Here is a 24,417-nt window from a genome sequence, read left to right as displayed (position 1 = left end):
AAAAAAACTGTGGTCAAGCTAATAGTTCAAAGTCTCAGTTATTCAAGTTCAACTTGAATTATCTCAGCTACTAATATTTCATATTCTTTCATTATTTTACTTGAAAAACAGGAGATCTACTTCCCCCAGAAATGTCACATTAAATAAATTATGGGGAGTTCCCATTGTGCCTCAGTGGTTAACGAATCCAACAAGGAACCATGAGGTTGTGGGTTCGATCCCTGACCTTGCTCAGTGGGTTAAGGATCCAGCATTGCCGTGAGCTGTGGTGTAGGTCGCAGAGGCCGCTCGGATCTGGCGTTGCTGTGGCTCTGGTGTAGACAGGCGGCTACAGCTCCAATTTGACCCCTAGCCTGGGAACCTCCATATGCCACAGGTGCGGCCCTAGCAAAGGCAAAAAGACCAAAAAATAAATAAAAAATAAATTACAGCACAGCCATACAATAAATCTATCCTGATATTTTAAGAATATGGGAAAATGCAAATGATAATTCTAAGTGGAGAGGAAAAAAAGATATACAAAAATATAATCCCAATCTTGCTCAGTGACAAGGAAGAGATGTACCAAATGTTAAGAATACTTTTCCTTAGATGGCAGAATTATCAAAAGTTTTATTTTCTTCTTTAAACTTTTCCCATATTTTTTTGTCCAAGGAGGCCATATATCACATGTATAGCAAGGAAAAGAAATATTACTGAAAAAGATCTAAAGGTTATTACATATTCCAAATGGAACAGCTTTTGTAACAACATGGTGACTGATTTTATATTTTAAATCCCTTTGTAGTATCTAAAGCACCTAACACATAGCATAGTGCTATGAATGTATATTGAATAAATTAGAGCACAGAGATAATCCTTCAGTTAAAAAATAGTAATAACTTAAAATACTAAACCTGTATGTTGCTGTTTTCATTTGCCCGTCGCCTTCCTTCTACTCGGCTGATAGTTATAGTCTGACCAATAACATCAATTGCCCCAGGTAATCTCCTGTAACATAAAAATTGAATCACTTCAGTTTTACCTAATTAGATGTTTGGAAAAGAATACAAATATTAGGTGAGAAATAAAGCCTAGAACACTTTACAAAATAATTTAAAATAGAATCAGATCTCAACACACATTGAAAACCTTCAGACTTCCTTACTTTGCACCATCATTAAAATGACGTTTATTAATAAGCTAGGACCAGAGTTCCCTGGTGGCTAAGCAGGTTAAGGATCTGGTGTTGTCAATGCTGTAGCGTGGGTTGGATCCCTGGACCCAGAACTTACGCACACCATGGGCATGGCCAAAAAAAATAAAAAATGCTAGGCCAAAACACCAAACAATGGTCACAATGCAAAAATTTAAGTCTTTATGTAGGTTTTCTTCAAAATGTACTATTGTTTTTGTTTTGTTTTGTTTTGTTTTTTTGTTTGTCTTTTTGCTGTTTCTTTGGGCCGCTCCCGCGGCATATGGAGGTTCCCAGGCTAGGGGTCTATTTGGAGCTGTAGCGACTGGCCTACGCCAGAGCCACAGCAACTCGGGATCCAAGCCGCGTCTGCAACCTACACCACAGCTCACGGCAACGCCGGATCGTTAACCCACTGAGCAAGGGCAGGGACTGAACCCGCAACCTCATGGTTCCTAGTCGGATTCGTTAACCACTGCGCCACGACGGGAACTCCCAAAATGTACTATTGTTTTAAATCCAATTTTTCTTTTTTGGTTGCTCTGGCAGTATGTGGAAGTTGCTGGGCCAGAAATGCAATATGTGCCACAGGAGTGACCACAATGGATCTTTATTACATTGAGCCACAAGGAAACTCCCAAAATGTACTATTTTTTTTTAATAGTCTCTAATTGAATTTATCTTTGTGGAACAGAATCAGGCAGCAAATGGAAAACAAATGGAAATAAAAAATTTTGTTCACTATAATTGTAACATGTATTCTCCTTAGTGATTTATTCTGAGCATTAGACAGAATAAAAAGAGGACCAGTTTTCTAGCTCTGATAACTTGCTTTTAGATAGAAAAATTCAAATATTTAAATGCCAGCCCTGCTTGTCTTTTTTTTTTTTTTTTTTTTCTGCTTTTTAGGGCAGCACCTGAAGCATATGGACCTTCCCAGGCTAGGGGTCAACTCGGAGCTACAAATGCTGACCTACACCACAGCAACTCAGGATTCAAGCCGCGTCTGTGACCTACATCACAGCTCACAGCAATGCCAGATCCTCAACCCACTGGGTGAGGCAAGGGATCGATCCCCGCAAACTCATGGTTCCTAGTCGAATTCGTTTCCTCTGCGCCACAATGGGAACTTCCAGCCCTACTTCCAATTAAAGTTTGTGAGTAGATGGAAAAATAGTCTATCACAAAATACTGTTGCAACTTTAATAGAAGTCTCTTATCAAGTCACATTTCTAAAAATAAAACATTAAAAGCCATTTAGAGAGTTCCCATCATGGCTCAGTGGTTAATGAATCCGAGTAGGAACCATGAGGTTGCAGGTTCGATACCTGGCCTCGCTCAGTGGGTTAAGGATCTGATGCTGCTATGAGCTGTGGTGTAGGTCGCAGATGTGTCCCGGAGCTGGTGCTGCTATGGCTCTGGTGTAGGCCGACAGCTACAGTTCTGATTAGACCCCTAGCCTGGGAACCTCCATATGCCTCAGGTGCAGCCCTAGAAAAGACCAAAAAAAAAAAAGCCATTTAGTGTAGTTGAGGACTTTATAAAAATATTATATGCATAATAAGACACAGAATCACTTGTAGGAATAGGCAATCAAAAATGAAAGCAAATTAGATGAATTTCTCTTTATTTATATTTTAGTTCTGAACAATTTTGCCTTTAAAACTTTACAGAAGTAAGAGTTCTCCTGTGGTGCAACAGGTTAAGGATCTAGTGTTGTCACTACAAGAGCTTGGATTGCTGCTGTGACACAGGTTTGATCCCTGGTCTGGGAACTTCTACATGCCCCACAAGCACGGCCAAAAAAAAACGAGAAAAAACTTTAAAAAGTAAAATAATTAAAGTACCACAGATCCCTCCACAGTCACCACCACTAGGTTCCTTAAAATGACTACTAACAGTAGCTACCATTTGTTGAATGACAACATTTTATACCTAAAGCCCACAATAACCCTTAACTTAATAAAATTAACATATACTCGTTACAGATAAGCTAGAGCCCAGAGTGATGCCAACTGACTCAGTAATGATTAAATGGCAACACTGTCCCACCTGAGTCCTTCTGATTCCAAAGCCTCAGACTCCTTCCCTTGAGCCATGCTGCCTTCCAGTAAGTAAGTGGCCTTTGAAAAATTTGAGACTTTTGGGAATTAAGAATTAGTCAGTTTCTCTCAAGGAAACCTTGAAAAGCCCCATAAACAATTTTATGCTTGCAAAAATGAAAAAGAGAGCCCTACAAAGTCTAATAGCATCTGAAATGTCTTCAACTACATAGTTAATTACTACTTACCATCTTTCCCACTTAAGATTTTTGTTCTCTTCAATTTTAAAACATTTTTTAAATGTTCAAGCCTTTGTGATTTTATACCTAGGTCACCGATCCACGTTCCTCATGATTTCAAAGGTCAAAAGCAATTTTACTTATTTTGTACTCTTCAGTACAGCTGGCAAACTATCCCAACATTCATACATTAGAAAAACTCAAATGCCTTTTTTTTTTGTCTTTTTGCCATTTCTTGGGCCGCTCCTGCAGCATATGGAGGTTCCCAGGCTAGGGGTCAAATCAGAGCTGTAGCCGCCTGTCTATGCCAGAGCCATAGCAACGCGGGATCCGAGCTGCGTCTGCAATCTACACCACAGTTCACGGCAACGCCGGATCCTTAACCCACCGAGCAAGGCCAGGGATCAAACCCACAACCTCATGGTGCCTAGTCGGATTCGTTAACCACTGCGCCACGACGGGAACTCCCAGAAAACTCAAATACTTTTGACAAGAAACAAATGCTGTGCCAATTTTTTCCTAAACCTTAAAATAATTACAAAGCTATAACCACTACAATTTCCTATCAAAGCACATGGCATCAGCTCTCCCATAAATACATACAACTCAAATTCCAATATCCCAACAGATTAAGTTGTATATTCGAAGTCCAGAATTTCCCTCATCATTTTTTGCTACCTAGACTTCATTGTAAAAATCCTTATTTTTACTCCACTATTTTCTTTTCCATTCTTTTATATCTCAATAGCTGGATTCTCGCCTGTTCATCTTCTTAAACATTTCCGTCAACAACAAATTCTCACAAATTTGTCTGGATTTGTAATCGCAAACTCCTTGAATTGCTAAAGTAGCAAAAGGGGAAAGATTCTATAACCTTTGACTATGGATTTCTAAGGATTTCTGCTTTCAAAAATTCTGGGACACATGGGAGCACTCATTTATTAAAGTTCATCTTCAATATGGTCAAAGAAGGCTGACTACCCTTTTCAGTTTTAAATGGATTACTCTATCACTAAAGATTTAAAATGGCAAAATACTGTTTCTAAAGCCAAACATACAAATGAGAAATTAGCCTTAACAAATGTATATTGCTATAGTCTAGAAAATTGTAATTCCTTTTATTTCCACAACAGTAACACCTTTTTGCCCAAGCATTTTTACCATGTAAATCGATTTAATCAGAAGTGTGAAGTTATCATTTTTTAGAAATATTTTATAATAGATACATATATACCAAAGTAACAAAAAGCACTTAATAGCTAATGGAGGTGAATAATTAAAACATCAATTCTGATGCCACATTATGGAAAACAATACTGAACCATATTATTAAAGTTTTTGATGTACCACTTTTTACTTCAATACATATAAAAACTTAGCACAACTTCACCATGAGGATCTACTATAACCTGAATTTCTACACAGCACAGGTTTAACTGGGCTTAAAAATTTATTCGGTAAGGCAGACAGCTAATGCAGCTATCAATATTCTCTTCTCTATGTTGGACTCAATCATATAGTAAAAAACTGAAAGAGACAGCAACTAACCACAGTTTCATTAATCTACAGTTTAAGACAGGCAGTGAATATTCATAAGAACCTCTACCTTCCCTCCTAGCACAGATGAATATGAAAACATCTCTGAAATTTTAATAGAATTATATTAAAATGACTTATTTTGATGATTCTGATGTTCCAGAAAGGGTATGACAGCTGCTTATACAGATACAACAGAAACCTTAATGGTGACAAAATCAGGACAAAGGGAAGACAGACAGTTATTAATCTTTCGTCACAAATTTATCTCTGAGCTTATTTTTTAACAGCCAAAATAAAGACTATCCCTAACTAATTAAAAAGTCTTTAATGTGTAATAAGATAAAAACAAAGCACTAGCTCTGGCAATTACAATAGTATTAATCAAGTACTTATTACAGTGCTAGGAAATCACCATTCTAAGCACTTTATACACTTACCTCTCATAATAACCCTAAGAGGTAGGAACTATTATTATTCCTATTTTACAGATGAAAATAAAAAGAAAAACTTATCCTTTGAGTCCATCTTAAGATTGATAAAGTAGTTTTTAAATTTTTAAACCATAAAAGTTATTTAAAGAAATACATTTTGTACCACAATTCAGTAGTACATAATATAAAAAACAAAAAGTTTCACAAAACATAAACCTACACTGACTATAAAGGAAAAAGGGAAACATTAAAATCAAATATAATTTTATTAATATTTAAATGTAACAGGAAAAATAAAGAAATAAAACCAAGAAATATTTAGTGGTTAAGATCACCAAGTTGATTTCACATTACACTCATGGACTGCAATCTCATGCACTGAAAAACACTGAAATAGAAACAAAGTCTCCAATATTACTACAATGAAAACAAAAGTGCATTTGTTCCTCAAAAGTGCATTTGTTCCTCAAATGTTCCTTAATATTGGATAACAGTGTATAATTCAATAAAAATAATTTAATCGGGGGAGCAAAATAGTATGGTTTGAGAACACTGCCCTTTTGATGGTCAGGCTTAATCTAAGAATTTAATTCTTTTGGAAAGTTTGTTGTTTTTTTGATTGTGAGCAAGAGTTCTTAACTAGCATATATGCAATACAGAGAGATCACGAAGTCCCTGAACCTAAACTGTATATGCATGTGTATACATGTATTTTTCAGGCAAGAGTACATAGTTTGCAGCAAATTTTCAAAGGGCTTAATGCTTCGAAGAAAGTTCAAAACCACTATCCTTAAAAAAATAAAACATGCTTGCTGAAATCTATGAGTGTAGTTTTCTTACAACAGAGCTTCTAATAAGAACGGAGAAGCAGATAGTTCAAGGGTCAATCTCTAGGAAAAAACCTAATATGTGACTATTTCGCATTCAACTTAAAGACAGATACACTTGGTATGATTATCCTACTCAGGCCATATAGATGAATAGATGGCTATAACAACTGTACACAGAAACTGGTATAACACCTCTTAAGTTACTTTAGGAGAGAGATGAGCCTTGAAATACATATAGAATGGATTTAGACATGCAGGATAGAAGGGAGGATATTTTATTTTTTCTTTTTATGGCTGCACTTGAGGCCTGTGGAAATTCCCAGGCTAGGGACTGAATCGGAGTTGCAGCTGCAGGTCTAAGCCATAGCCACAGCAACACCAGTTCCAAGTCACATCTGTGACCTGCACTACAGCTTGCAGCAACACCATATCCTTAACCCACTGAGCAAGGCCAGGAATCAAATCCACATCCTCACAGAGACTACATCAGGTCCTTAACCCTCTGAGCCACAATAGGAACTCCCAAGGGAGAACATTTTAGATGGAGAGAAGAACATGAGTGGGGAAATTACGTGCAAGATTCCAATTTAGCAAATATACTACCTACCAATCTGTTTGCACCTTTGAAAATGGTTATCAACAAAGAGACTTTCAAAGAGGCAGAGAATATAAATTAAGGGAGAATTACACATAGGAAAGAGCTCCGTGAGGCTATAAAATGTTATGCAAATATCAGTTCTCATTAAAGCTAAATCTATCATGTTACTTCAAATTCCAAGGTGCTCAGTTAACATCTGATTTTAATATTTATGCCAAGCCAGAATCCAGTCTCTAAATCAGTTGTTCTCAATTCTACCTACACATCAGAATCACCTAGAGGGCTTTTTAATACCCAGAGTGCAGACCAAATATTTAAATCAGAGCCTCTCAGGCCTAAACATCATTAATTTTTGTAACTCCTCATGTATTCCAACACAAAGCCAAAGTCGTGAACTATAACTAATCGGGAGCCCAAAGAAATTTATATTGCATATATTCATACTCTTCTAGAAGGAATTTAAAGTAATGAAAATTAATATTTAATTCCTCATTACTCAATCAAGTCTTATCTATCAAAATCTCACAAATATGATAAGGATTTCATTACATACATATTTTCACATTTATCTTATGAGTTCTGTGGACTGACAGTATTGCTTCTATACCTGCTTTTTATTTTTACTTTCACAAGGCACAAGAATAATATTCCCTATAGTATATACATAGTTTTAAAAGAAAATATATCACTTTTCTGGATAGAATTTTTTATTAAGAAGTTGTCGCCTGAAAAGTAGAATGTTTTATGTCCAAAATAAAAATCATACAATTTAAAACTGTCTTCAGGACATGTAATGTCTCCTAAAATACTACATTTAAAGAGACCTAAAATGGGAGCAGAGCTCCAAAGAGAATAACAGGAGTTCCCATCGTGGCTCAGCAGAAATGAATCTGACTAGCATCCATGAGGACCCAGGTTCGAGCCCTAGTCTTGCTCAGTGGGTTAAGGATCCGGTGTTGCTGTGAGTTGTGGTGTAGGTCGCAGATGAGGCTCGGATCCCACGTTGCTGTGGTTGTGTTGTGGCACAGGCCAGCAGCTAGAGCTCCGACTCACCCCTAGCCTGGGAACCTCCATATGCCATGGGTGCGGACACACACACACACACACACACACACACACAAAAGGCAACTTCCACCTCTGTATCAAGGCTTTCCAATGGCTTATATAAGGATTTGCAGACCTAGGCTCATGCAGGTAGACTATATATTTACCAAAAAAAGAAAAAAAAAACCCAAAGAGAACACACTTTAGAGGGGACCTGGTAGTAGCGCCTTCCCCAGCTTACACATTATTTTATCCATAAGTACATAAGCATAACAAAGTAAGTCCAATTATTTTCATTTTCACAAATGTGCTTCACAAAGAGGCTCTTTTGTGAAGTAGAGTGCCAACACCAATATTCAGGCTCAGGGATGAACAGATCCAAAACCTCTCCACTTCAACAATGTTTTCCATGCTAATTTTCTGGGTTGTAAATTTTTTAAATGTTACATTACTTTTTCAGCTATGTTAGAAACAAATGAAAAAACCCTGAAAGCTTTAGGGTGAAATATGCTAAATTTTGACTCACTGGAGGACACAAATGTGTTCATTAGGGCAGCCAAGTTTACTCACTTTTGTGTAGGGATTGAATAAAGCTTTACCCGCTATATTTACGCTAAGCTGCATTTTTTACTTTTTTCATTTTTTTTTTTTTTTCTCTTTAGGGCCACACCCATGGTATATGGAAATTTCCAGGCTAGGTATCGAATCAGCGCTGTAGTTGCCGGCCTACACCACAGCCACAGCAATGAGGAATCTGAGCCCTGTCTGTGACCTATACCGCAGCTCACCAGGATGCCAGACCCTTAACCCACTGAGCAAGGCCAGGGATCGAACCTGCATCCTCATGGATACTAGTGAGGTTCGTTAATCAGTGAGTCACGACAGGAATTCCTACATTTTAAAAATATATCATTGATTTTTGGAAAAGATGTGTCTAAAGATAATTTTTAAAAAGAAAAGGTCTTCATACATCCAATCACATAAAATCTTACAAGCTACACAGTTCAGCAACACACATTCGGAGTGCTCAAATGTTATAAAGGTACAGGTACATTTGTTCATTTTATGATTTCATCAAGACCTAAGAGTAAGTAGCGCAAGAACAAATGAGGAAGTTAATCTTAGATTAATGTTCACTTAACATTCAGTTATATTATAAGTTTCGTGTTTATTATAAGAAATCCAAGCAAGTGTAAATATTTTAAAGTGATTTGACTCTGTAAAATTTATACTATTCCTCTTTCAGGAGTCTGACTTAAAAAGTATTCGGATAGTGGAAAACAAGCTTAACGAAACTGCCTAGTATTTGCAACTAATCACCTAAAAGGCGCATAATTTGAGATTATAAAATCAAAACAAAATATAGAAATATACTGGACATTAGGATAGGATTATAGCAATCAACCATATTGCCAATTTCGATTTTATGTATTCATTAAAACTACTTCATTTTTCTAACTGGTTTTACAGGAGTTACAAACACGAATGTACAAAACAAACCTGAACCAATAAAATATTATTGTTATATACATATAGTTACCTTGAAGAGTTAAAAAACACCGTATCATATAAAATTAACAAGGTGAGAAAACAAGTCTGGGTCTCCAAATATAGTAACTTATGAAAAAGATCTCAACCAGTGTTTTTTAATTGTTCTTTACAAAGAGACTTACGGAATGCTTCAAAAAAAAAAAAAAAAAAAAAAACTCTCCATTTCTCAGTTATATTAATTACAAGAGTTGGAATTTCATTTTCTAGCTTATGCTGTTAAGATAATGTAACTTTCATAGATTTTTTTTTTTATTTTCAAAAGTACAAGATACACACTGACAGTACAGTGTCAAATTTCCTACTACCTACATTCCTTGAGACTAATCACAAAATCAGAATAGGGAGTTTTCTGAGTTACCAAAACATATTTTTTTGGTGGTGGTAGTGGAGAAGTGCTAGTGTAGGGAGAGTTACACAAGTCGGCATATTGAGATGCATCACTTTCCATTTAAGAACTAGTATTTTCCTTATATTTAGCATCAACTATTTTAGTTATTACATATAAAAAGCATAACTGTTTTAAGTTAAAAAATTATAAGTAAAATGAATTTCAGGCACATTATAAACCAACTATACTTTAAAAATAATTTTAAAAAACCATAAAAAATGAGATATCATTTCAAAAAAAATAAACTGCAGGAATTTCAAATGTTAAAATAACAGTAGCAAAAGAAACAAATATAAAATTTAAAATTACATTAAAGTAACAGATTTTAAATATTTCTATGACTTTGCACATGAAAGTCAACTTGCCTGAACTGCAGTATTTAAAGGAGAAAAACCAAGGATTCTTGCCCTGGCTTTGCCTCTTACTTAGCCATGAATTTGAGCCAGTTCTCTATAATTTCTCAAATCTCCTTTTCCGTGTAAACCAGGGACTAACCAGAAAATAATTTCAGGATTAAAAGTGCCTTCCAAATAACACAGTCCAAACCCATCAGTTTACAAATGTGGAAACAGAGGCCTAGAAATTTTAGGGAAATTTGCACTAAATTCACATAAGTGCAAAATCAAACCTAATGTCCAAATACAATACTCATGCCATGAAACTGCTGTTAAGTTTAAGAAAGTGGTTATTCTTTTCATACAAAAAATGGCTACTGATTCATCATCAATAGTAGCATGATGAAAATAAAAGCTCTACTGTCTGGTCCTTTTGGGATCCGTAAACAGTCTGTCCATGTTGCTGGCCAGTTAAATATCAGTCCAAGTGCTTCACACTATGCACCATGTGCCATAACTACCAAGTCAATTATTACACAGAAGTAGCATTAGCACAGCTATTAAACTTTGGGGTTCCACAGAAATATTAAACATTGATAGACTCATAGACTCCACACTACACTTGTTAGATCTAACTTTCCTTATTTATCTTATTTTCTTATCTTTTGTCCTTTTTAAGGGCCAAACCCGTAGCATATGGAGGTTCCCAGGCTAGGGGTTGAATCAGAGCTGTTGCTGCCGGCCTATGCCAGAGCCACAGCAACACCAGATCCGAGCCACGTCTGCAACCTGCACCACAGCTCACAGTAACGCTGGATCCTTAAACCACTGAGCAAGGCCAGGGATCGAACCCTCAACCTCATGGTTCCTAGCTGGATTTGTTTCTGCTGCGCCACGGTGGGAACTCCTAACTTTCCTTATTTAAGTAACTCTATTTTCTATTAGTTCTTCAAGGAGAATTTTAGTTTTAAAAAATAAGATCTATCAATATTGTATGATACATATGGAAAAATGTTAATGAATACTTTTAAGATAATAGTAATATATGCATATTTTCATTCTATAACCTGTTAAAACAATACATGCGACTGACACTATCCTAAGAACAAATATTTTATCTGCATCAATTACTATACTTATCATCTGGATATTCATAAACATTAGTAATATTTTTCACTTTGAGATAAATACCCACTTTTGAGAATAAGCTTATTCTCTCCTAACAAGAAATCCTATCAAAGCAAGCTGACTACAAATCTTACTACTCCTAGGGATATATAATGGAGACCTCAAAGAAAAGAAAATCTAAGTTGACGTGTTTCCTCCTTTTGTTTTTCTTTTAGGTGCTATGATCAAAGACAACTGATAATAATTTAAATATTTAAAAGTTTGTACGTGAAAATAATTAAAAGCACATCAATTCAGCATTGAGCTACCCAGGAAGGAAGCTTAAAATCCTTTAATGACAAAAACAAAATACACTACCATATTCCACACCTTGTTTAAAACTTCAAATGATAAATTAACAAGGTATCTTGGTCTGTATTTCTAAATCAAATAAAAGTGTAACTTCTTAGATTGATCACTGTTGGCAACGCATTTTCATATCCTAACATATTTGCTTCTCATTACATCCTTTAGGTCAGAAATTACTATTCCCATTTTACAGGCTCAGAGAGTTTACAATACCCATCCAAGGTCATACGGTTTGCAAAGTTAAGATTTAAAACACAAAACAAAATTCTATGGAGAGTAGATTATGAGTAAAAAGCATAGCAATGATAAGGGAGACAGTACTTCCTAGGACTGCAGGTAGACCCACTTAACAGAATGGCAGGTTTACGCACTGTGGTTGGGATATAAAGATTGGAACGATTCAGTGGTGTCCAATCTTACAGGCCCTAAGACTAGCTCAGAGGATTAAAATTTTATTTCACAGAGAGTAAAAAGCACCCAGGGGTTTTTGAATAGGTTATGTAAGAAAGGAAAATTAAACCTGCAATAGGGGAAAGGAAAACATTTATTAAGGAACCATTAGCATGCTTCCATGCAATTTATAATATATTATAAAAGGCCAGAGAGATGAGGGCAAGAGATTAGGTTGATAAGGCCTAAGTCATAAGGTATTCATAAAAATCCTCAATTCCATACTGAAAAAGTATCACTTGGGGGAAAAATATGGTATAGCCTACTCAAAATTTATTATCTGTCTAAAAAAACAAAGCACTGATGATCTAAACATCAGGAGTATCCAATGTTTAAAAACAGCCTTACCTTAGATCAGGTGATTCGGCCCTCCCATATCGATCCTGCCACTTCCCAACGCTTGAATTGGCTTTTCTGGAGGCAGTACTTGTCTGAGACTGAGAAGATGTGCTGTTTCTGGTGAGATAAATTTTCTATGTTTTTTCTTACATACTGTTGTCTCTGACCCCCCTTGTTCTGTTTCTTTTTTCCTGGACATGCTTTTTCTAAAGTCCTTTAGGATGTTCCTATAGTATCTTCAAGTCACATGAAATACTTGCTATGGTACTAAGACTGCTACTGCTATTCAAATACAGATGTGTTTGTTATCAACATTTTATTAAGTCTAGAATATTTTCATAAATATTTTTCAACATGACAGTATGACGTCAAAATGCAGAAGTGAAAAAAGAACCAAAGGTTACACATATTATTAAAAAATAAATTTCTGTGCTTTTATGAATTAATAAGATTAATTTCTGCAGTTTCACAAAATCTTATTTGAAACTTTGCTATTTGTTTCCTTAATTCTTCAATAACAGGAATAAGTATTGTTAGTGTAACCAGTTAACAGCAACTCTCTGATGTGTTTTATAAAAGCCTATACCAAATACATATTGCATAAAAAAATTCAATTTCAAAATAATTAAAGTCGTTCAAAGTAAAATTCTAAAGAATGTTAATTTTATCCCTGGTATTCAGCTATTTACACTCTTGCCAATCCTTTAAAGAACTTATGAGACACTCTTTCAAAGAAATAGGAATAATATATATTTTATGTATCTCCTTATTCATGTAAAAAAAAAAAATTGGAAGAATAAACCAGAAACTAGATGAAATAAAATTTTTTACTTACATGAGTGAAAAAACTGGGGAAAGAATGACTAATAATCTGAGTATATTTTTGGATAGCCCTGACTTTGGAACTATGTTAAATGTTCTACATAAGCAGAAAACAAATCAATAAGCACAGAGGAAAAGAAATGCTAACACTAAATACAAAGAAAAACAATAGATCGAATTGCACTTTAAAGGATCAATAGAACTCCTCTGAAGGAAATTTTGAATATATTTTTCCTATTTATCATCAATCTAAAAAAAAGAATAATTACAAAGAAATCTTGAACTCTATTTAAAAGGTTTGGTTTTTGTAATGATAAGTGCAAAATTCTAATCAATTTATGTATATTTCAGGATTAAGCAAATGAAAAGTGAACTAGTTTCTCACTTCAGGAAAAGGAAGATGCAATATGGAACAGGAAAAGTAGTAAATAAAACCTGTGGTGTCAAACTGCAAGTAAAAGCAACATGACTGCATGATTAAAATTTTATAAAAATATTGAAATTGCTTGCTTCTTCCTAGCATTGGGAGCTGAGGAGGCCTAGAAATAGTGACACCTCACAGCAATGAACATAACTACTGAAAAGATCATGGTTTCTAGTTATCATTTCCCACTAAAAGCATCAGGGTCCCTTCAAGAAATGGTTGCTTCTAGAGAAGGGGCAGGAAAAATCTAAGACAAGACTGAAACATCTGGTAATGCCAGAAAATAAAGAAATCCTCAAAAAAAAAAAAAAAAAAAGATATGGACATATCAAAAGGTTACAGGAACCAGTTAAAGAGGCTCCTACGACCAAATGTGGAAAATTTAAGAATCAATATGAATTACAATATATATGTAACACACACATACATCCACACACATATATATACATACATATGTATATACATATATAGTTTACATATGACATACACAAATAAGCCATATTTATAAGCAACACACAAACACACACTCTCACAAACAAAATTAATGAGCCTAATCATAAATAAGTGAGGGAGGTGGAAAAACTAATTTTTAAAGTAGAATGCCAACTAATAAATGTAAGAGAAATAACAGTTAGACAACGACTGTTCTGCAGTCATTACAGTAATAACTGATTAAATCAAAAATCATCAATGGATGTAACATTCTTGGTAAGTTCAAACAGGATGTTTACACAGTCTCTTCACAGATTACTTATTTACACAGTAATTTTTCAGAAACCCAAAGGACACCACCACAACTAAGTGATTAAAGTTGTCATTACTAATAATGGGACAAACTAATATCATGTACCTACAGGCTGATTCACTATGAAAAACACAACATTACTTACATAGTATTCCTGCCCCCAAAGCAAAGCCTGAATCTAATAACACAGAAACATCAGAAAAACCCAGATTGAAGAATGATATTTAAAATAACCAGATTGTACTCTTGAAAAATTCAATGTCTGTACTCTTGAAAAATTCAATGTCAACAAATGTTTGAGAAGTTGTCCCAGATAAAAGAAGAATAAAGAAATAAGAGTTAATTTTAATGAATAATACCAGAATGAATCCTAACTCAAGGAGGAAAGAATTGTCATAAAAGATATTATTCAAATAATTGGCAAAATTGTCTTTGCTCTTAAGAAATATATGCTCAAGTATTTAGAGTAAAAGGGCACAATGTCTACAATTAGCATTGAAATGGTTCAGGAAAAAAAACATTTTTGAGAAACTATAAAGCAAATGTGGCAAAATATTATTAATTGGTGAATCTGGGTAAACAGTGTATAGACTTATTTAATATTTTCCTTGCAACTCTTAAGTTCAAATTTCTGTCAAAAACATTAAAGAATAAAAATAAATAGAGGTGGCACAACAGAAGCTTCTGGTACTAATGATAATATCCTGCTTACTGATCTATATGAAAACTTGTAAAGATTAAACAAAATATCCTGATATATTAAATATTAACATTTTACTTAAGTACACCAATTTGCTGGGCAGTACAGAAACTTAGAAATCCAGCATTCTTACAGGTACAAAGAATTACAAAAAAAAAAAGTTTTGTGCAAACATACTAACAACCATCTATATATTAATAAGGCAATCTAAGATTTTAAACAATAGAAATAGTGATTAAGTCAATAGCACACCTCATACTGCTAAATATTTGCTGGCAGTCTCTATTACGACTTAAATGACATTAGCATCTTCTCCCTAAAGTCAATAAAATTCCACTTTCAAAAATATCAACTTTCCATAAATATAGAGGCTAAAACAGAAATGCTTTATAAAGAATAAAACACACACACACAAAAGAATAAAACACAAATATTTATTTCTGGAAATACTTCACAGTGATCAAAAATTATCTTTTTGATCAAGGGAAGATGAATCCAGAAATCAAACTTTTCCAATGAGCAATGAGTACTATTCTCCATATGCAAAAGTGACAGTACTGACATGTTAGGTCTGCATCTATAAGCTGTGGTGGTAATTACCCAATCTTTTTAGTAGTAGTGATAAATCTGCTAATTTTTCAATCATTTCTTTACCTTCTGGTTACTGAGCCTTATCTACCAGTGCCCCCTCATCACTCCTTATCCATCTCTCTTTCATCTCTCCTTAGATCTATGACCCATCACTATAATCGCTCTCTCCAGTACACTCTCACCTTTCTTGCTCCTCTAGCCCTTTGTTATATTTGCTGGTGTAACTTCAATCCCAGTTAAATCCAACTCCAGCTACTCTTCATGAACACATGAACACCCAACAAGGGGAAGAGAAACAAACCCAAACAAGCTGACTTGTCTCATTAATCTCGAAAAAAGTTGGAAATACAGTCTCTCTCCCTGTGTTATCCATTTTTCACTCTGCTAATTCTTTCCTATTAGCGTATAAAATGCTGTGATTTCTCCCACTTTGAAAAATAACCCTCTCTTGACCCACTTCCCTCCAGGTAACTGCCTAGCAATCCTGCTCCTTTTCCCTAGTTCATTCATGACCTCTAGATAATTATTTCAGAATTTCACCTCGCCTCTCACACACTCAACACCCCTTTCAATATCTTTGCTTTCACCATGTAAATCTACATCCTAGGTTGCTGGGAAAAACTGAAGCAATCAGAAAGAGAACTTTCAGTTGTTCCCATCACCATTTACCTACTCACCTACCTTTATGAGATCCTGCCTCCCTCCTGTTACAACGAGTAAATTGCCCATGTTCCCCCTTAAGGCTAAGTCCTCCACTTGCCTATTAAATCCCACCCCCTCTGAGCTTCTCAAGGACACTGCTGTAACAACGGACCCTTCTCATCTCTTATCATCAATTTTTCCCTCTAGTAACTCATTCTCATAAGTATACAAACATGCGGTAATTTCTTTCATTGGAGGGGGGACCGCCTTCTGACCCCACATTTCCCTCCCATTTCTCTGCCACCTCAAAAGAAAAAACTCAAAAAACTGGTCATTCTAATTGTCTCATTCTAATTCTTCTCTCCCTATTCTCTCTTGAATCCACTCCAGAAAGTCTTTTTTTCAATCTTCACTTTATACCACCGAAAATGATCCTGCTTAGAATCACCAAAAGATCTTTCCATTTTAAGATTCAAAGTCATTCTCAATCCTCTCCTTCTTGGACAATCAGTATTATTTGATAGTTAAACTTCTGCCTACTTTGAGACACATTCTTTTGAGGATATACATTGGATTTTCTTCCTACCTCACTCATCATTCTTCTCTACCAGTCTTGTCTTACTGGTCCACCCTTATTTTTCTGACCTCCAAGTAAGTGGCCCAAGACTGTCCTCTTACCACTTCTCTATTAATACTTACTTCATTTACAACCTAATTTAGTTTCATAGATTTACTTAAATACTAAACACTGATCACTCCCAAATTCGCACCTGCAGCTAGGACCTTTCCCCTCTACTCCAGATCCATACACCCACTTCCCCATACACATTTTCTATTTTTATGTTTAACAAGCATCTCCATTTTATTATGCCCTAAACGGAACTCTTGGTTTCCTCCCTTCAAAAATCATTCTTCCTATAGTTTTTTCCACCTCGCATATAAAAAGAGCAGAAATGTATCTTTAGAAATGTACCCAGTATCTGATGGTGTCTCACCATGGGCACCACTACCACTTTGGTCCAAGTTACCATTATCTCTCGTCAAGATAATTGTTACAGCCTCCTACTTACTAGTCTCCAATTACTGCCCTCAACCCCTCTGCAACCTGAGCTTAATAAAGTAGTTAAATTGAGACTTTAAAAACCTAAATCAGATTATTTCATTCTTCTGCCCAAAATCTGATGGTGACTCCCCATATGTTTTACTTACAGGAAAAGCCAAAATTGCTATAAATGGCACAATGCCCTACTGGGACGGCTGGGGGTGTTGGAAGTGAGCAGGCAAAGTACAGAAAAACTGCTATTGATTTTTAAAAGTTCATTTATTTTAATTATGATAACAAAAACCTATCAAATATTTATTATGTAACTCCTTCTACAAATTAATTCATTTAATGTACAGAACTACCCTGTGGTATTATGTAGCATTATTACTGTATTTTATAGATTAAGAGGTGAAAGAACAAAAAGATTAGGGAATGTGCCCGAGGACACATAGCTAGTAAGTAAATACATTAAGCCAGGATTTGAACCGCAAAAGTCTGGTTTTGAAAATGTCCATAAGTAATTGTTAAGATGAGAAGAGACAGTCAAAATCTGAGATGACTTTATGACATTTAATTCTAGATCAAAGTTTCAAAAGTCATTATCTTAAGGCTACATGTTTGGTTTCCCCGCAATCATACAGTATGAAATACCAGAACAAAACCAGGAAACTACGCAAAATAAATTTAACTAAAATAAAAGATAAATGATCTGGCTGAGAACAGTGATCTGGCTAAGAACTAGTAATAGTCAGATTATTAACTTATTTCACGCCCAGAAAAATAACTGATTTAAGGCATCTTTATCTAATTCAAGATGCAACTGCTAACATCAAAATTCCCTACTCCTGGCTTATCCTTTACCATTTTCCTAGTAATAGGCTAACTACTTGTCATGTTTAAGTTAAAGACATTTACCAACACATTTGCCTCTTACAATTAATATCTTGTAGAACTCAAAGTTAGGTATTATCACAACAAACCAGAGAAAGGAAAGAAAGTGGTTTTAATTGCAAACATTTCTCAGGCTGAAATTTCTATGACTCTTTCACTAAAATCAGTAAAACATCTTGAGGCCAGCACATCTAGACTTAGGGAATTCAATAATTCTTTATAGAAGAATAATAAGCATAGAAAACAGCAAAACCATTATTGTCAACACCTCTCTTTAATGTGAGATTGCTGTCTCTTTATACACACATGTAATTATATATCAGCCTTCATTTCTTGCTTACCTAAATTTTTTCAGATGAAATAACACCCAGAAGAGTTTTTCACAAAGAATTCATTTTGTACTAAAACCAAGTAGAATGTTCCAGTTTTTTGTTATGTCATTCAGAGCCTTTCTACCTCATATGGCACTAATACGAGGTAAAGACACCAATTCCTTCAATCAACTGAATCATCAATGTCTCACTAACCTGCTTGGTGGGAGGCCAGTCTTGAACAAGGAAGGAGGAGAAGTAAACTCAGCTTTTGTAGATGGAAGTGCTGCTTCCTTCTCTGAATTTCCAGTTCTTCCCTGCTGTACCTTAAAAAAAGGGGTTATTAGCTTGTTTAATTTAATGGAACACTCCACATAATACAGTAAAAATGTTAAAACCATAACATCTGATTCAAAATTAAATATGAAGAATGTTTCATTGCTGAGCATATAATAAAATTAAACCTATTCTAGAATAGCATTAGGTGAAAGGCATCAAAGATGGATTATGGGATCAAAATGTTCCCAACTATTAACAAGTTCACATTAATGTCACTTAAAAGTCTGATAAACTATAACTCTTAAAGACTTCCATAAATTTCCTCAGATCAACATAAACAGTCCAAGATACTTAGTTAAGACTCTGTGTTTCATAGTTAAAGAGAGGCCCTGAGGAATTTTCTCATTCTCTTCTATGTTTACTATCCTTATCTAAGAAAAATGGCCATTTCAGACATTTTGACCATTTTCTATTCTGACTGATTTGCTGTATTAATAATCTGCTCCTGCACTTCCATAACCTTTCCCCATTTCCCCATCACCATCAACAGATCCACCATCCTGCCAGTTCAGTACACCTCGAAGCTTTAGTACCTCTTCTCATTCTTTATAATCACTTTCAAACCAGTTATCTGCTTCATAATTTCTCCCAAATTTGCTCATCTTTTCTGCTCCTATTAGATCCTTTGAATATGGTCTAGCCATAAGACTGGTGAAAATATTCTTTACACTCTTGCTTTTATACTCACCCTCCTATCTTAAAATCAACATTAATTTAATAAATTTATATAGTTCAAGTTGCTCTATACTTGAATAACATCACTATTATCTTACGCCCTATATAAATTCTACTGTCCCTTTTCAATCTAAATTCAGCATCATTGCCTTTCCCGTGAGGCAAAAGCCAAGATAATTCAGACACCATGACTCTTATGTATATAAACTACTGATTCAATTTCAAAAACCATCTACCTCTCAAATAATCATGTGCAACTTATTTTAAATAAAATATTAATGTTTAAGTGCTAAATATATAAGGGATGATGAGGATCAGCACTAAGACAATGAGAACAGAAAGCAAGAACTAGATGTGATAGACATTTGACAGTTAAAACTGAAAAAATATGGTGGCAGGGAAAATTAATATGATTTAATCATCATTTATTAAATATCTATTATGTACCAGAAACTGAGACCATAGAGAGAAATACAACAAAATCCCAGACTGTGGAAAAGACAGGCACACAAACCACCAGAGCAATACAGTAAGTGTGATGAAAAAAAAATATCGCTGGGATAAAAGATGCTATTAGAAAACACAGAAGAAAAAAACGCACTCCTCTTCCCAGGAATGTCAGGAATACTCAAGAGCTGACACTATGGTCTCAACTGTTCCCCTGAGCACCAATAATTTACATCCAATTTTTCACATGTTTAATAAGCATCTCAAACTTAGCATGTCCAAAACAAAGCTACTGATTTCCCTCTACCCGACAATCTGATCCTCTCCAAGTCTTCCTCATATAAGTAAATGGCCCTATCATCTACCAAGTTTCTCGAGAAAACAAAAACACCTAGTAATTATTCAATGCATAGGAACATTCTATGTCAACTTCATCTAGACAATAAATACTAAGTTCAACCACTTATCATCATGCCCATTCCTAAAATCCAGGTCAAACCCACAACCACACCTCAACTGTTCCACTAAATTAACTTGTCTTTCTGCTTTGACTTTACATCACTAAAATCCATCTTCTGTACACAGCCAAAGCAGTGTTTCAAGTGTAAATCAACTCATGTCTCTCCCCTGCTCAACATTCCCCAATAGCTTTCTAATACCAACAGAATAAAACCTACACTTACCATGGCCTACAAGCATTTACAGAGTATGGGCCCTGACTACCTCTCCAACTTTGGTTTTCCTCTATTCCTGCCCAACTTAACTATGCCCAGTCACTATGACCTTTCTTTTCTTCTTAGTTCCCCCTTTATGAGGGCTTTTGCACTAGCTGTTCCTTTCACTTTACAAGTCTCCTCGAAACAGTCATTACAATCTCTACCATATTATCATTTTGTGTTTTCTTCATGGAATTTCTCACTACTGTCATTATCTTAAGTCCTCTTATTTATTTTACGTTTATTATCTGTCTGCTGCCACTATAACATAGGATCCCTGAAGACAAGGATGACATCCAGTCCAAATCTGTATCCTAGGTGCCCAAAAACATCACCAGGCATGCAATGAATGCTCAAATATATTTGCTATTTGATTGGCTTTGGGACTCAGCTTAAATGTCACTTCTTGAAGTCTTTCATAGGACAGGTAATTAATAACTATAATTCTTGGCATGATATCCAGTTATACCTATCTTTTCCATTAAGTCATATAAATTCTAAGACCACAAAGTCTAGGTCTATAATGGTTACCTCTACTCTCCACCCAAACCTAAAACACTTCCTGACACAGCCAACGCTCAGTTAAAAACTGGGGAGAAGGGACAAAGAAGGGTGGGGAAAAGTGGAAGGGGAGGGGTGAGAAGACAGCATAAATTAAAAAGTATTTACAAAAGGGGAAAAAGTAAAAAAAGGTATCAGGAAGACACAGTACACTTTTAAACATGTAAAAATTCCTTATGTTTCCTAAGTTCATTTTCTGAATTTCTTCTTAACATAGGCATTATATTAAACAATTCTGAACTTCATCATTTGAGCAACCCTCCTATTAATACATTATCACCTTGTCTTCCGATGTTGCATTCAGCATTACAGATTCAAAATTTGTTTAATCAAAACATAATGAGATTATTTTTTCACATGATCTAATATTTTAAGAAATGACTGTAAGACATCACAGCTATTTTTGGGGGGGGGGGGTCATGTGGCATGCCGAAGTTTCTGGGCCAGAGATCAAATCCGTGCCATGGCAGCAACAATGCCAGATCCTTAATTGATAGGCCACCAGGGAACACCATCGTGACTGATTATGTAAAAAACAAATTCATCTCAGATCTTACATATGCAAAGAAAAGCTGACTGAAGTCTATAATCTTAAGAAATTAAGTATTTACACAAATTATGCCAACCTTCATTCTGTAAAATTTCCTACGACTGCCCTTCACAGCATTGCTTATAAAAGCTTAATATTACAGGAGTTCCCGTCGTGGCGCAGTGGTTAACGAATCTGACTAGGAACCATGAGGTTGCGGGTTCGGTCCCTGCCCTTGCTCAGTGGGTTAACAATCCGGTGGTGCCGTGAGCTGTGGTGTAGGTTGCAGACACAGCTCGGATCCTGCATTGCTGTGGCAGTGGCATAGGTCAGCGGCTACAGCTCCAATTCGACCCCTAGCCTAGGAACCTCCATATGCTGCGGGAGCGGCCCAAGAAATAGCAAAAAGACAAAAAAAAAAAAAAAGCTTAATATTACAAAATAATATCCAAAAAATTATTGTCAAACACCCAAATAATGGATTATGTAGCTATTTTAAAGTGTTAATTATCAAAAAAAACCTTAATAACCTAGGAAAACATTCATCACATGTTAAGATGGAAAAAGAAAAAGTAGATAACTGCATAAATTATTTGTTTCAACCCACAAGAATAAAGACTGTGAAGGCAACAAAATTTAGGACTGAGCAAGCAGATGAAAAAATAGTAACTGAGCTGACCAAAGAATCTGAATCCTAAATCAGAAAGGAGAAATCAAAGACATATTAATTTCCACAGCAAGATTCAGGAATTGACAACTCTAGCTCCCAGAGCATTTCAATCAGCCAAGTAAAAAATATAAACCCTCTAGGCAGGATACTAGAGTATCTTCTCTGAAAACTTAGATTATTACAAAAACAAAAATAAAAAACAAAAAGCAAAACAACCTAGATACTGACATCAGAGACTGTGAAAAAAGCTTAGCCCTACAGTAAAGCCTACAATCAGCCAAGCCCTACCCACATGCACAGATCATCTTCACCTTTTCAGTGGTCCACTTTCTTGTGAGTTAATAATGGCTAAGGATCAACAAATATTTGAGGAAAGTCAAAAAGCCCAAAACAACAAACTTAAAAAATCAACTTGGAGAAAACAGCCTATGCACCAAAAGAAAACCTCACAGAAGCAACCTATCATTAATATCAAGACCTTTTTAGAGACAGAGGGAGAAAAAAATACTGCCATCGCTGCATGCATGAACAGAAGCAGGATGCTGTAAGAGAAATACTGAAGAAAAATCTTCTTGGATATGCAAAAATATAACAGCAGAAATGAAAAAGAGAACAGGAGCACTCTAAGGTTAAAGAAATCTCACAGATAATGGAAAACAAAGAGAAAGGAAATAAGAAAAACTAAGAAAATTAAAGGACCAGCATGAGGTCCAATTTTTGAATAAGAGGTCCAAAAGACAGAAGAAAGCAGAGAAAAAAAGCAAAAAAATAATAGAGGAAAATATCCCAGAGATGAAGGATACATAGTTCCAGATTAAGAAGGTACAAATGAATGCTTGGTACAATGGATGATAATAGACCAAGACACATGCTTATGAAATCCACAATACTGGTGACTAAGCTCATACATACATCTACAGATACGGGAAACAAAAAAAAAATATATATGTGTGCACACACATAGTATTTTGAGAGAAGGTTGTGGTTAATTTTTCTTACATACATATCACCTAGTCTCACCAGTCACTCCTCTCTTGCCCTCACCCCAAATGATATAATCATACACCTGGTTGTTGTTGCACCCAAGTGACCTTATTTTTATACCTATTGTATCTCATCTTTCATTTTGTTAAAAAAAAAAATTAAAAACCTTTATTTAGAGAGTTCCCATTGTGGCTCAGCAGTAACAAACCCAACTGGTATCCATGAGGATGCGGGTTCAGGTCCTGGCCTCGCTTAGTGGGTTAAGGATCTGGCATTACCATGAACTGTGGTGTAGGTCACAGGCAGAATGGTTCAGATCCTGCATTGCTGTGGCTGGTGGCATAGGCTGGAGCTACGGCTCTGATTCAACTCCTATCCTGGGAACTTCCATATGCCCTGGCTGCGGCCCTAAAAAAACAAAAAACAAAAAGAAAAGATTTCAAGAATGTCAAAATGTTGATAAATCACTGAGGCACTATAATAAACACACAGGGGTTCATTTGTATTATTCTATCTACTTGTTAATATGTTTGGAAATTTACTGAATAAAAAGTAAAATAAATTATTTTAAAGATGCAGTTGGGTTGCTTGTCTCTCAACAGACTAAGGATGAAAAAATCATCTTCGCAATAGATACGAAAATAACTTAAACTTGAATCTATTCCTCTGTCCATCACCAGTACTAGTTTGGATCCTTATTCATTTTATACCCTGACTCCCTTTCTGTCTTACATTCATTCTTCAGCTCACCCCAGTTCCAGTTCTTTTTCTAAAAACCAGATTTGCTCATGCTATTCTCCTACCCAAGAACTTTCAAATGGCCTCCTACTGTCTGCAGGCTAATTTAAGATTAAGGTCTTTCTCATAATGGTCCCATTTCTACCATTTC

General features: G+C 35.4%; 1 protein-coding gene across 33 annotated transcripts in view; it reads right to left on the bottom strand.

Moving 5' to 3' along the window:
• FIP1L1 (factor interacting with PAPOLA and CPSF1) overlaps window positions 1-24,417 on the bottom strand; it is a 77,822-nt gene that overhangs the window by 35,834 nt on the left and 17,571 nt on the right. For 16 of the 33 annotated variants that reach the window (XM_021101251.1, XM_021101241.1, XM_021101244.1 and 13 more), the window contains 2 exons: window positions 18,824-18,933; window positions 897-990 (listed from right to left, as the gene is read on the bottom strand). In XM_021101251.1, the coding sequence (XP_020956910.1) occupies window positions 897-990; window positions 18,824-18,933 (204 nt within the window). Of the gene's footprint in view, window positions 1-896; window positions 991-12,445; window positions 12,554-18,823; window positions 18,934-24,417 lie in introns of all 33 variants that reach the window. The other 17 variants (XM_021101229.1, XM_021101232.1, XM_021101231.1 and 14 more) reach the window with 3 other exon arrangements.

This window comes from Sus scrofa, chromosome 8, assembly GCF_000003025.6.
Source record: "Sus scrofa isolate TJ Tabasco breed Duroc chromosome 8, Sscrofa11.1, whole genome shotgun sequence".
In the NCBI taxonomy this organism is placed as follows: domain Eukaryota; kingdom Metazoa; phylum Chordata; class Mammalia; order Artiodactyla; family Suidae; genus Sus; species Sus scrofa.
This window is presented reverse-complemented; position numbering and strand designations above follow the sequence as displayed.